This window comes from Ascaphus truei, chromosome 6 (assembly GCF_040206685.1).
Source record: "Ascaphus truei isolate aAscTru1 chromosome 6, aAscTru1.hap1, whole genome shotgun sequence".
NCBI lineage: Eukaryota > Metazoa > Chordata > Amphibia > Anura > Ascaphidae > Ascaphus > Ascaphus truei.
The window spans coordinates 105,128,320-105,142,312 of record NC_134488.1 but is presented as its reverse complement, the minus strand read 5'-3'; the positions used below and the strand labels follow the sequence as shown (position 1 = coordinate 105,142,312).

Genomic DNA, 13,993 nt, shown 5'->3' with positions numbered 1-13,993 from the left:
TCTCAGACTCTACAGGCCTCAGTTAGCATGTTAAATGTTAAAGTTCATGACAGTACAATTAGAAAAAGACTGAACAAATATGGTTTGTTTGGAAGGGTTGCCAGGAGAAAGCTTCTTCTCTCTAAAAAGAACATGGCAGCACGGCTTAGGTTTGCAAAGTTGCATCTGAACAAACCACAAGACTTCTGGAACAATGTCCTTTGGACAGACGAGACCAAAGTGGAGATGTTTGGCCATAATGCACAGCGCCACGTTTGGTGAAAACCAAACACAGCATATCAGCACAAACACCTCATACCAACTGTCAAGCACGGTGGTGGAGGGGTGATGATTTGGGCTTGTTTTGCAGCTACAGGATCTGGGAACCTTGCAGTCATTGAGTCGACCATGAACTCCTCTGTATACTAAAGTATTCTAGAGTCAAATGTGAGGCCACCTGTTTGACAGCTAAAGCTTGGCCAAAATTGGGTCATGCAACAGGACAATGATCCTGATTCAGCAAATCTACAACAGAATGTCTGAAAAAGAAAAGAATCAAGGTGTTGCAATGGCCCAGTCAAAGTCCAGACCTCAACCCGATTGAAATGCTGTGGCTGGATCTTGTAATGCCGCCACCCACGGCGCCCGCTTCAACTCTTACCTCCGCCGCCGGGGCGCGCGGCGTCCGGTCCCGTGGCATCTCCTCTCTCCCTGCATATCCTGCTGTACATGCGCGCCGCTGGGGCAGACCCCCGCGCGCTTCTACAGCTCCTGCTTTCCTTCCCGACAGACTCACTCTGCCCCTTCCGTCACGCGTGTCACGCGCACGTGCCACTAGGTCCACCTCCACTGCCTCCAATGTACTTGTTCCTCCCACACCTGCCCTGTATCCTGCCTCAGCCCTCTACCTTCATCTGACATCACCGCTGGGGGTTCTCATTGGCTCCTATCAGTATATAGTGCTACCAGCCCTGAGCTGATTGCTGAGCATAGTCAGTCTCTGGTTGTGCTTGCTACAAGCTACTTCGCAGTCTGCTCTTGTCTTCCGTTACAGACCCTTGCTTGAATCTGGACTCCCGACCTCTGGCACCCTCGAACCCCGGCTCGCCCTATGGACTTCTACCTTCTCCTCTCCTCGACTTTGGCTTTGGACTCCGACTACTCTTGATCTCTCGGACCCTGAATCTGGCAAGTACCTCTACGATTCTACACTCTCCTGCCCCGAACCAGGCTATCCACACTACTCTGCTTACCGGACCCGCTCACGCGGCTGTAGGGAGGTGGTTTTCCTGTATCCCCACCTCGGCCTCGCGGTCCAGTCCGGTTTGTGGTGAGCACTCCTATAGTCCCGTGACAGATCTTAAGAGAGCTGAGCATAAACAAATGCCCACAACGTCAATGAACTGAAGCAACGTTGTAAAGAAGAGTTGGACAAAATTCCTCCACAACGATGTGAGAGACTGATAAAGTCATACAGAAAACGATTTCTTCAAGTTATTGCTGCTAAAGGTGGTTCTACAAGCCATTGAATCATAAGGTATACTGTACTTAGTTTTTCACACATGGCTTCTCCATTTTGGCTTTATTTTTGTTAAATAAATCATGACACTGTGTAATATGTAATGTGTTGTTGTTCATCTGAGGTTGTATTTGCCTCATTTTAAGACCTGCTGAGGAACAGATGATTGTTATTATGTCCTGATATGTAAAACCATAGAATTCAAAGAGGGTGTACTTTCTTTTTCACACAACTGTATACACATGTACCTCAACCCATACCAGTACCACCCCGGTATTAACCCCAGGAGCTCATATTCTTCTGAGTTTTTTCTCCACATGTGAGAAATTACAAATATTATAACATGCTGCCCACAGTTAAATATACTTAAATATGTAAGACATTTGAACTGAACTGAAAGTCTTCTGCTGGTAGAAGCAGCCTTGGAGTGATCATATTACTTATTTGTGTCCTATGCAATAAATATTTCCACGTGCCATTTCTTATCCTATTAGTTTCCTACTCCTAGTTTCCTACTTTATAGCTGGATGGCTAAAAATGACATCCTTATTACTTTCCAAAAGTATAAAGAAAAGAAATAGGCTTTGGCAATTAGTCAGTAAATAGGTTCTATAACGTTCTCATAGAAAGTAGGTTAAAAAGCTTGGAAATTGGAGCAAAAGAGTACAGGGTTTAACAAAGAAAAACAATCATATTATTCTTAATTGTATGTGTTTCTTGGTATGTTTATGTGATAAATATGGTGCTATCTTTCTAAACAACTACCTGGTTGTATCTAAGTATTTAAAATGATCATGGACGCTTAGTGGTCAGCAGAACACTAAATAATTTGTCAAATACCATTGTTCTCAGGATATTCCAGATCTATTAGTCCGGACAATCGTAAATACATGCAAGTTTCCTGCTTACCGCACTTGCAAATGTATTAGAAAAGTTGACATTGAACTTGAGTGAGTGATTATACCTTTAGGCTGATGTACAGTAACCTATTAAAATCCACTTTCACAGTTTAAGGATTGACCTACCTGTATCATAGCTTTGTGTTCCTCTAGTATGCCCTGAAGTTCTTCTGCTTGAATACCTTTCTGTAAAAACAAAATATATACTGTATATATATATATATATATATTTTTTTTTTTTTTATATATATATATATATATATATCTTACAATTTGTTGTATACTTCTAACTAGGCACATACATATATACATATATATATATACATATATATACACACATGCATATATCTATATATTTACTTAAAGGAGCAGTAGCCCCCATATTTTACAGGGTGGGAAGCAGGAGTTCCAGGGACCCTCCGGTTCCCAAAATACTTACCAGTGAAGTTACCAGGTATAAATCTCCCTGGTAAATTCACTAGTAAGTATCTCGGGAACAGGAACATGGGGAGAGGGGGAATCCCCAGAGCTGAAAATAGCGCAGTTCCGCTCCGGAGGACCCTCTGTTTACAATCCTGTGTAAAGGAAAGAACGGAGGTTAGTTAGGGTGGATTGCTCCTTTAAGTATATCATTTATTAGATTTGCTAAACTAAATATGGGATTTGTTTCCGTACCTTGTATCAATGCATAGATACTATTGCATATTTTTGAGTTTTGAACAAACTTGGCAGACAGCCAAATGCACGCTTGGACCAAGACCCTGCAAGTTTGATTCTTATGGACGCAGCATATCACTTCATCGTGAGTACATTCTTGAATATATGGCAGGTATCTCTATGTACTAGGATATATATAGGACCCATTGATTCTCTATATAGAGTGTGAGTCTAGTCCAAAGCTATCCTCCACAAGATTTGTAAAATCATTTTGCCACATACTGTACTTGCTAAAGTGTCAGGTTTATCAAGATCATCATACTCATTGAAGGAGTCTCCTTATTGCATAACAGTTTTCTTCATATTTCTAGTGTATCCCATTCCCTTAAGCCCCAGTCCACCCCGTGTAGGGAAACCCGCATATGAGTTTTGAACCACTATAGTTTTGTCCCTCAGCCTAGAAAAGGACGGGGCATATGAATAACAGCACTGTATACTTTCACATCATGTACAAGCTCTGCCAGTCCTAGTTTTGTATTCCTGATTGCAATACAATTCCATGTGAAAAAGCTGGAATGAAAGGACACAGCTGTATTTGCACTAAGACTGCAAAGAAACCGAGCTGCTAAAAACATTTGTATTGTATTGTATTGTGTGTCTTTATTTATATAGCGCCATTAATGTACATAGCGCTTCACAGTAGTAATACACGTGGTAATCAAATAAATAGCAGATAATATAAATAACAAATCATGGGAATAAGTGCATTTGCCTTAACACATGGAGTATGTTACTTCCTTTATTAACTGTTTGTTTCAGAAAATATAAACAACAAGACTATTCATTTTGCACATTTTACTTCCACTAAAGATATCTCAAGTGCAGTATACAAAAACCCGAGGGAGAAAGTGATGAGAGAAATATAGATGCTGTTTCTTTTTCCCACAATCGTTGCTCAGAGACATTGAAGAATGAACACACTGTATTCCCATCATTACCATTACTGTTCATAATTCATTATCATCATTTATATATAATGCCTTAATATATTCTGCAGTGCAGTAAAAGACAATTGCAATAAACTATAAAAAAAATATTACAACTTTAACATAAACTGGTAGAATATGCGAAACTGACACTGGTTAAAGGAGATTACATCCATCTTTCTTCCCCCATGTTTTGGTCGGCTGATGTTCTTGATGTTTTCGAATCATTAAAGTAATACTAGAGATGCTTACATTTGGCAGCCATTTATCCTGATTTGTTATTCGCTAATGGTGGCAATAAATGGTCTCATAACCTACAAGAATCAACTTTATTGAAAATAATGATTATTATGGAGCTTTGGTGACATCTGGTGGATATGTACTACACAGCACTATTTCCAGAACTATGAGACCCGCTTCACAAAGCAGATGGTATATTATTTTAAATCAGCAAAACAGGGTGCATTGTGTTTTAAAAAAAAAAAAAAAAAAATTTCATTACAGGATTGACACAGGGGTCTCCGTAGCTGAGCTGTGTTAATTTCCGTTCCGGGGACCCCCTGATTCCAGAGATACTTACCACCATTGCGGTGCCGGAATCTCTGCAGTCAGAGAAACTGCGTGCCTAACATAATGGTGGTTTTAAATGTCCCATGTCATGCGGGCCAATAGGAAGCTGTGATGTCATCCATTGCGGCTTCCTATTGGCCAGCGTGACCAGGCCATTTAAACTTCACAGAGCTACTGGCACCACTTACGGAGGTAAGCATCTCTGGAAACATGGGGTCCCTGGAGCTGAAATCAACACAGTTCAGCTCCAGAGATCCCCTGCTTCAATCCTGTAATTCATTTTTAAAACGCAATTGTAACAGGGACTTATCCCTGTTTAAATAAAGCAGCCTCAGAGCACTGAGAATCCAGCAGAGAGATAGTTAATTGCAACCCCTCAATTAACTAGTCTCCACCTGGACTAATGAGAGCTCTGTAAAAAGCCTCATGTGAGACACAGGAGAGATTCCTTAGCTCACATTTGAGCTGACATAAGGAGAAGGAGAGCAGACCACAGTTTTTCCTGAGTATACAACTATGCTGACAGAGGAAAGACCAGACTGTTATTCCTGGGAGCGATTGGACTGCAAAAGCCTACAGCTACAACAACAGAAACAGATAAGGAGACTTTCTTGTTGGACTGTTGTGTGTATACGGTATATATTTATATCTATGTTTGGGGTGGTAACCAGCATAGCTAGCCACTCAGTTAGAATGGGCTGGAGTAAAGGTTTAGTTATTCTCCAAAGTGGAGTAGGCCTTTATTTTGTTTCTTTTTGTATGTTTTGCCTTGTTAAAGGAACAGGCACAATAAAGCCGGGATTTTATTTCACCCTAATCTGTCTGCATTAAATGTACCTCTGCACACATCTCTTACAGCAATGCAGCCTGTTCTGCTGCTTTAAGATGGCTACTCTCAGAAAAACAAGGTCTGAAGTTATAGGGGTAGGTGTGCCTTAAAATAAAATAGTGATGGGAAGAACATTCATGAAAGACGTTTCTGGTGATATACTGTACTTCACCCTCCACCTGTAAAGCTGCAGACCAAGCAATAGTCTACATGTGTGGGTTTTGTTTTATTTTATTAATAAATCAGTGCTGTACTATGAGAAAATACTTGTAGCATTTTTTTCCCCTTAAACAACTCTAAATTACTCTAAACAAGCCTTTTTTGTTGCAACCATTTACAAAGACACAGATACTGAGTTACAGAGACTCATCTGCAGTCATTTAGTGAATCCCCGAGCCAAATCTTTGCTGATCGATCACAGGAGAACGGATCAATCGGCAACTTAGCTAATTACTTATCATTGTGTGGCTTGTATTGATGCACATATTATAGGGGGAAAAAAGAAAAATAAATTTAAAAAAAACTCTCCTCTTTAACGAAGCATATGGGTAGCTGCGCTGTCTGATATTACACATCTCATATGCATTGAGCTTGGCCCCTTGCAGACGCACTTACTAGAGCACTTCCTTCTGTCTTTGTAAGTTCTCCCCATTCACCACTTAGATTGTAAGCTCTTCGGGGCAGGGACTCCTTTTCCCTTTGTTACTTTTATGTCTGAAGCACTTATTCCCATTATGTGTTATAATATTATGTCACGTGTATTACTGCTGTGAAGCGCTATGTACCTGGATGGCGCTATATAAATAAAGATATATATATACATATAGGCAGGGCAGAGGTGCAGCTGGAAGAAGAAGAACCAACTCAGAGAGGCCAGATGAGGCTGCAGGCCTTAGGCTAAGGCCATACAGCCTTCTCCCGCGCGGAGGCGTGTGAAGGCTGTGACGTCACCCGCGTGTAGCGGGTGCGTTTACTGTCCATGGTAGACGCGCCGTTGAGGGCGTGCCTAGGGGCGAACCGCTCACGTGACCTGCCTGTCACGCCAGGAAATCAGTTTCAACTGGTTTGTTGCGCAACGCGCACCCACTCCTGCTGGCGCCCACGCGGTCTACGGGCATGATCAATGCTTTTAGGCAATGTGATTGCGCCCCGCGTGTGTCTGTGGCAGTATGGACCTGCCCTTATGTTAAGAAAGAAGTTAAAGTGCAATACACTTTTTACCCACACAAGCAGGCTGCTAGAAGACACTGATACAGCTACAGGTGAAGTTCCCACAGCCAAATAATTACAGTGTATGAGTGATCTAAGTAAAATGGGACATATCATCATCTCAGAACCGCAAACATTTTTCACAGAGCAATAGGTACCACTGTGGTTCCTCGACTCGTGCTTGATGGAGGTACCTACATGCTACTCCTATGAAAGTCTCCCAAACTATGTAGCTTCCCACACACACAAAAACGAATAGGTAGAGATGGTCTTACAGGACCCACAATCAGGTAGTGTTACCTGCTAAATAGGTACAGTCGGAGGGTATGTCATCTTTAAGCAACAGAAGATACTGGGCTCTCTCTGCTCTAAGTTCTGTAAAGTCCCAAAAGCTGCTGCGGCAGACTCTCCAGCACCGCACACCCTCCCAAAGTACACACTTACTCACTTCAGCCAAAAGCATGTCTTTATGCAAAAGGAATCCTTCATATTCGCAAAGCTGGTGCTAAGGACAGAAAGACACGCAGGTAAGTAACACTACACATCATTTACTGTGTCACCTAATGAAGCTAATGCCATGAATGCCACTTACCATGAGTCTGACATTTTCAGCACTTAGGCCATCAATCTTCCCCTTGGCTTTTTCTATCTCAGTGAGCAGCTTATCATTCTACAGGACAAATGGTATTATTGATTGTAGTTAGTGGTAACTTCAACTGGCTATCTATGTCCCACATATATGTGTGTCTGTCTGTCTGTCTTGTGTGTGTATTCCTATAAAAAATTAGGGCATGTACAGAACACAAAGGTTTCTGAACAGTGTCAGGTAGGATGTCTTTTCTATGTAATGTCACATGCCTTAATATAGGCAATAAGCGTTGTTTGGAGACAGCATTTGCTAGTCATAAAAAAGGTAAAATTCAGATTGCAAAATGAGCAGAGCTATTAAAATACGATGTTGTTTTCCGATTAAACAGAAAATCCATTAAAATGGGAAGAAATGTTAAAAATGTGTAGAACAAAAGCTAGTATCTATGAAGTAATTGTAGTGTAAGAAAAACAATATTTGGAGCGTGCAGAACAATTAGAAGATGCAGCAAAATATCTCAGCAAGCCCACGCTACAATAGTGACCATTTTAGAATGACCTCTTCCTGGAGACTCTGCTTCTGGATACTTAGTGACTGCTTCTCCTTTTCCTGTAATTAAAAATAAAAACATTATATAACAACCCAGAATTTGGTCCAGGAATGGGCAGCAATAGGTTTGGCGACTGGAAAACAGCAGGTGTCACAAGATTAAAAGATGTAGGTTCAGAGGGATTTCCCAGACGCTTTGAATATTTACACAAAGAAAAGGCTATCCCAAACAATCAGTTCCTCCAATACCTTCAATTAAAGGCCTTCTATAACAAAATCCGACCCCCCGAATTGCTAACTAGATTTGAGTCACTTTGTTTAGCAGACAGAAACATTTCTGGTCTGATATCTAACCTGTACGGATACTTTGTTAGCCCTCCTCCTAATACGAATCAAAAACTGAAATACATGATCCAATGGGAAAGGGATCTGGGGGAGGAACTAGACATGGAAGACTGGAATATTTTTCAGACAGTTGCTACATCCTCAATGTGTATCACAATCAGAGAAAATGCCTATAAGGTTATGATGAGGTGGTACTTGACCCCCACGACGCTAGCTAAATTCATCCCAGAGTACCCAACTATATGTCCGAAGGGATGTGGAGTACAGGCCACATTTCTCCATATGTGGTGGGGATGTCCATTCATATCAGCTTATTGGCTGGAAATCAAAATGTGGTCAGTTTTTTTTGGCTTGGACCTCCACCTAGATCCCTGGTTATTCCTATTAAACAAACCATATCACCTCCTCACGAGACATGAGAATAAATTACTGTGCCACATGTCTTCAGCCGCAAGACGAGAACTAGCAGCAGTATAGAAACAACCAATTATTCCCTCAATGCCTAAAGTTAAAAATAAAGTCTGGCAGATTTGCTGCATGCAAAAATTGGTTAGTCTTAACAACGATACCTGCGCAGATTTCCAGAAAGTATGGTTACCTTGGATTTTGGGTGCTGGACAACCAAAAATTAATATCCACCTAATTTTGTTGTAAAAACTGCTATATATACTGACTGTGTGAATGAATATTATAAGATGATTTTTTAGGTAAAATTCTAACTGGATATGTTCTTTCCCCCCCCGTCTTTATTTTTTGTAACCTTCCTTCCCTATTTTTTATTTTCTCCATTTTTCCCCTTTCCCGAAAATTTTTAATAAAAATTGAGTTCATATATACAAAACAAAAAAAAAAAAATCCAGAATGTTCAAGACACCAATGCATTTCCAAGTTCAAAAACATAAATAAATAAATAAAAATAAAAAACATTGAGGAAATTTCCATTCTAACAAATCCCTTAATTGTTTACGGTCAGTCTTTGGCTCATATTTACAAATTCATAAGACACCTTCCAGTGCCAGAAAATACCTGCCGAAGGGGTTACCCCACGAAACGTTGTGCCGTTGTATCTGTTTGCTCTAATAAACTAATGCTGAAAACTGTAACCGGTTCCTGATTGAATTCTGTGTGCGATTGTTACGATGCGTGGAATACGCCCCCTGCGGCGTGTTCCCTCCTTACCTGTTGCACTTCTGATCGCTGCCCTCTAGCTGCGAGTCAAGTTTATCTGATGTCTGTCTGTGTCCTGAACTCTTCCCTGCTCCCGCAGAGGCCACGCCTCTATTCCGCCCCTGCTTTGTCTTCACTACAGGAAGTGACTTCTAGCATACTGGAGCAAGCGACGCCATCTTGCTTTCTGGCAGGTCCTGCCCTCTTCCTCCTAACAGGAGGTGGGCCTCACTCTGACTCTCGTTGCTATCAGCTGCCGCTGCCCTTTGAGTAGCACTCAGTGGCTACCTGCCTGGGTTCCTGATAGTGCTGCCATCACATGCTGTTCCTGCCTGGATTTCCTTGGGGCCTTTGCTCACCTGCTTTGGATTCCCGGAGGGCTGGGACAGTCACTCGTTCTACTGCTGAGGTTGGTTTGCCGTGCGGGAAGTGTAGGACCTGCTGAGTGGGGTTTGCCTTGACGTGGTGGCAGGCTTTCAGTACTTTGGCCAGGGCATTTAGCTAAGGAACCCTTACTTTGTGTTTGGTTTTGCTGCACTCTACAGTTGTTGACACTGTGCCTTTGGGGGGGCTGGACGTCCTCCAGGATGCACTCCACTATTGTGGCCTCGTGCTCTGGACTCTATTCCCCTTTGCTCCTCACCAGTGGCACACCTCACGCCCCCGCGTTGGTGCTTGAGGGCGCGTGCATCTTCGCTCTGCTGTCGGAGCATGCGCGCACGTGCAGCTGGCCTAGCCGTGCCACGGAGCTTGGCTCCGCCCCTCCGGATTCTCCTGAGCGCACACGTGAGTACGTGCGCCACTACCCAGCTGCTATCCCTTGTCTCGGGTCTCCTGCGGCTTCTCCCCGCCTCACTATCGGGTCCCTTCCCTTCCCCGGCTTGTGCGTGGGAGCACAAGCGTCACAGCGGTGGAGAAGATTCTGTTTCTATGGTCCCAGAAGACAATTTACAGCCCATTCACCCAAATGGGCAGGTAAAGTGTCTTCTGGTGCCGGACAGTCTTACGGAAAAGCTTAAGTACATGCCTTTGTGCTGTAACTGAACCCAACTCACAAAATGGTGAGCAATCAAGACACAGAAATAAAACAGAATTTATACACTGCAGTATCTATCTGGGCCATTTCCTTTTCTAAGATGTATAACACCCTTTTCAAAATGTATAAAGCCTTCACATGTTATAGAAACTTATAAGGATTAGAGGAAAACAAACACCACCATTAAAATTAGACTGCAGCTACACTGGCTATGACTACACAATTTTAGCAAACTAATGATCTCCAAAATTACTGATGCCCGACAACTGTCCTTTCAACCTCTTCACCCACCCATATAAAAAAAACTCTCCTTAGGAATCAGAAGAGAGACGTCTTAAATGTATGAACTTTCAGTATATATGACACTGAACGTCACAGGGACTGCAATGTAGATATTATTTGTCAGTGCCTCGGAGGTATGCTTCTTTTGGAACAGCATAAACCTGACATGTTATACAATTCATGTGATGTTTGACCGAGGAAGAGGACAAATTTGTGCTCATCTAGAAGAATCAACACCCTGAGGGATTACAGAACAATCTCTATACATTACATCTTCTCAGATGCTTAGGGTTATCCCATATTTTAGTGAGCAATACAGCAACTTAGAGAATAAACAGGGGTGGGGGGAAAGCCATAACATAGTTTAAAATATCAGGTCTTTCAGCAGAATGAGGGATATTATAGTTAAACAATTACAATTCTGATAGTTGTCATATGCGGACAACCAAACACCCTGCTGTTTCTGCGTACATTATTTTTATAACACGCACAGTGTCCTTGTTGGAGATTTCAAATTCATGACCAATCTTGAGCAAAATATAAAGAGTGATGTGTATATTTTAGACACTACCCAGAATTGTACCAACCAGTTGTTTTTTCTGTGAGCTCAAGTCACCGATTTTTTCTTCTAGACTTTTGGTGACAGACTTCATGTCTTCAAGTTCATTGCGAACAGATCGGGAATAATGCACTGCCTGCTGAGAACTGAACACAAGGAAATTCATAAAACAATGGGCGTTGGGCATGGTTTAAAATGCATACAAGAATGATCACAAAACTACTCAAAAGGAAAAAACAGTGTCTTGAAGAAACTTTAGTTGCAAACACCTCAAATCTGGCTGTCATTTATAAAGAATCCACCTTGATAGATTCAATAATCATGTAAGACTGCTGGAAGAACGCCCCCTGGAGATCTAACCATTCCTAAAGTTGCAATGCCCCTTACAATTCATTCTTTAACAAATCTGAACTGGGGGATACTAAGATGGGAGATGGCAAATTGAAATTCACTAATCCTGGTAGACAGCCTGGGGTTTCCAAAAGCACTTACAAGGTAATGGCCATTAATGACTAATTTATCAACAGTCATTTTTTGAAACCATACAAGATTTCTCGAAGTAATGGTCAACATGGCCGTAGATGATGGAACCTTCTGATTTGAAAAAAAATTAAAAAAATAAGCAGATCACACTCATCTTTGCAATTGTAAATGCTTTCTATATTCACTGTCAGGTATTATTATATTATTTTAACCCTTGGATATTTTCTCTGACAAACCCGTTTTTTAAATGCACTTTCTTGTAAAAAGAGATTTTTCAGTTCACCTTCCAATAATTTATATCAAGAAAGTTAAAGTAGGGGTCTCACAGCAACGGTTTTGATGAATGTTCCCTAATTTCTTGTACAGGCAGAGTATATTTGGTCCTGTTCCTGGAAAAGACCCACCTTTTCAGTTTGCTCTTCAGATCAAAGATCTCCTCTGTCAGGTGGGTGTTGTTCTCCTCTGCTAGTTCAAGGCTTCGCTGAAGTTTGGTTTTCTCATCGATCATTTTTCTATTGGCGTAGTTAAGATCTTTAACTTTGCTCATTAGATCAGAGTGTTCCCCCCTTCAAAGGAAGTAGAGTAATATATATATAAATAAAGCAGAAAATAGCCGTGTTAGTCCAGTTGCGATAGTGCAGAATAAATGAGTTCTTCAGTATTAGGTGATACCTTTTTTTATTGGACCAACAATGAAAGCTTGTCCTATGACATAAATTGTTAGTCCAATAAAAAAGGTATCACCTAATACTGAAGAACTCATTTATTCTGCACTATGTATATATATATATATATATATATATATATATATATATATATATATATATATATACACATATACATAAACAGTATATATATATATTATATAATAACACAAACAAGTATGGAGAAATTCATACTGGGTATTACCCAAGAGGCAGCAAAAAGAATGAATGGGTTCGAAACCAAACAAAAGTCTGTGACATTATCACAAGGGTGAAGAAATTAAAATGGCGGTGGGCCGGACATATCACGAGAAGAAATTACCATCGTTGGACAAAGATGGTACTCGACTGGATTCCAAGAGAGATTAAAAGACCAAGACAACAACCAAACGTAAGATGCGATGATGACATCAGAAAATTTGTTGGAGCAACGTTGAGGAGAGGTTTGCAACCGCAGTACCTGGATGATCATTGGGGAGGCAGTGGATAGAAAAGGGCTGAAGATGATGATGATATATACACATAAATAGCAAAAGAGAACAGACACTCCAATAGCGCTATTTGATGTTGTTAGTGTCTGTTCTATTTTGCTACTTATGTTCCAGTAAACTATACAGTGCACCCACACACTAGCCTTTATATTGGAGATATATATATATATATATATATATATATATATATATATATATATATATATATATATATATACACACTGAGTTAAGTTATGGTGAGTAAAAAAAGTGACAAAAACCCTCCACACTTTTTTTACTCACCATAACTTAACTCAGTATGGTAAACCCCATCCTTTAGCTTCTCTGCATACCCAGTTAACCAACCCCACACTGATGAGACCCATTAAGGTCGAAACAGCTGTCTGTGGGTGGGTTTTCTGACCTTTCTTTGACACTGTCCCTTGGCTTCAAACACTTAACACCCGACCTTATCTACAGTAAATATCTGTTTTTTTTTTTTTCTCTCTACACTGTTTTAGCATTGATTCCTGTGTAAATCAGTATTGCTTGACCTGAAGAAGAGAGGAGAACTCTCGAAAGCTTGTCCTATGACATAAATTGTTAGTCCAATAAAAATATATATATATATAATCAAAAAAGAATAGACGATACCGTTCTGTGGCTAACAAAATGCTTTTATTCTTGCGAGCTTTCGAGATACACTGATCTCTTCTTCCGGTGATGTTACAATGACTGAAGCTAAAAAGGGGGTTTAAACTTAAAAACAGTGCATACTGGAATGTGATCTGTGTTGGAAGACAATCCCTCCCCCATGCAGTTTTATGGCTAGAGGTGATAAAATGACCCTGAATATCAGTGATGTGAGAGTGTGTGTGTGTGTATGTGAATATAAATAGGTAAAGAGCCCACAGTGTACACAGCGCTTTACAAAATGTGTGTGTGGAGTGGGGGGGGGGGGTGTATCAATGTTGTGGGTAGGTGTGGAAGTGTAAGAGGTTGTGGGTAGGTGTGGAAGAGGATGTAACAGACGAGAATCATCTTCAGAACAATATGCAGGAAACTATGTGGTCCCTATTGATATATAGGGATGGAATTACATGGAGTGTATGTGTAAGAGACAGCTGTTTGTGCATATATATATATATATATATATATATA

At 40.9% G+C, this 13,993-nt stretch overlaps 1 protein-coding gene across 12 annotated transcripts in view; it reads right to left on the bottom strand.

The window, feature by feature from the left end:
• Window positions 1–13,993, bottom strand: part of KASH5 (KASH domain containing 5) — a 58,783-nt gene that overhangs the window by 28,966 nt on the left and 15,824 nt on the right. For all 12 annotated transcript variants that reach the window (XM_075605541.1, XM_075605540.1, XM_075605539.1 and 9 more), the window contains 6 exons: window positions 12,063–12,224; window positions 11,204–11,321; window positions 7,796–7,846; window positions 7,241–7,318; window positions 7,097–7,153; window positions 2,524–2,583 (listed from right to left, as the gene is read on the bottom strand). In XM_075605541.1, the coding sequence (XP_075461656.1) occupies window positions 2,524–2,583; window positions 7,097–7,153; window positions 7,241–7,318; window positions 7,796–7,846; window positions 11,204–11,321; window positions 12,063–12,224 (526 nt within the window). The remainder of the gene's footprint in view (window positions 1–2,523; window positions 2,584–7,096; window positions 7,154–7,240; window positions 7,319–7,795; window positions 7,847–11,203; window positions 11,322–12,062; window positions 12,225–13,993) is intronic.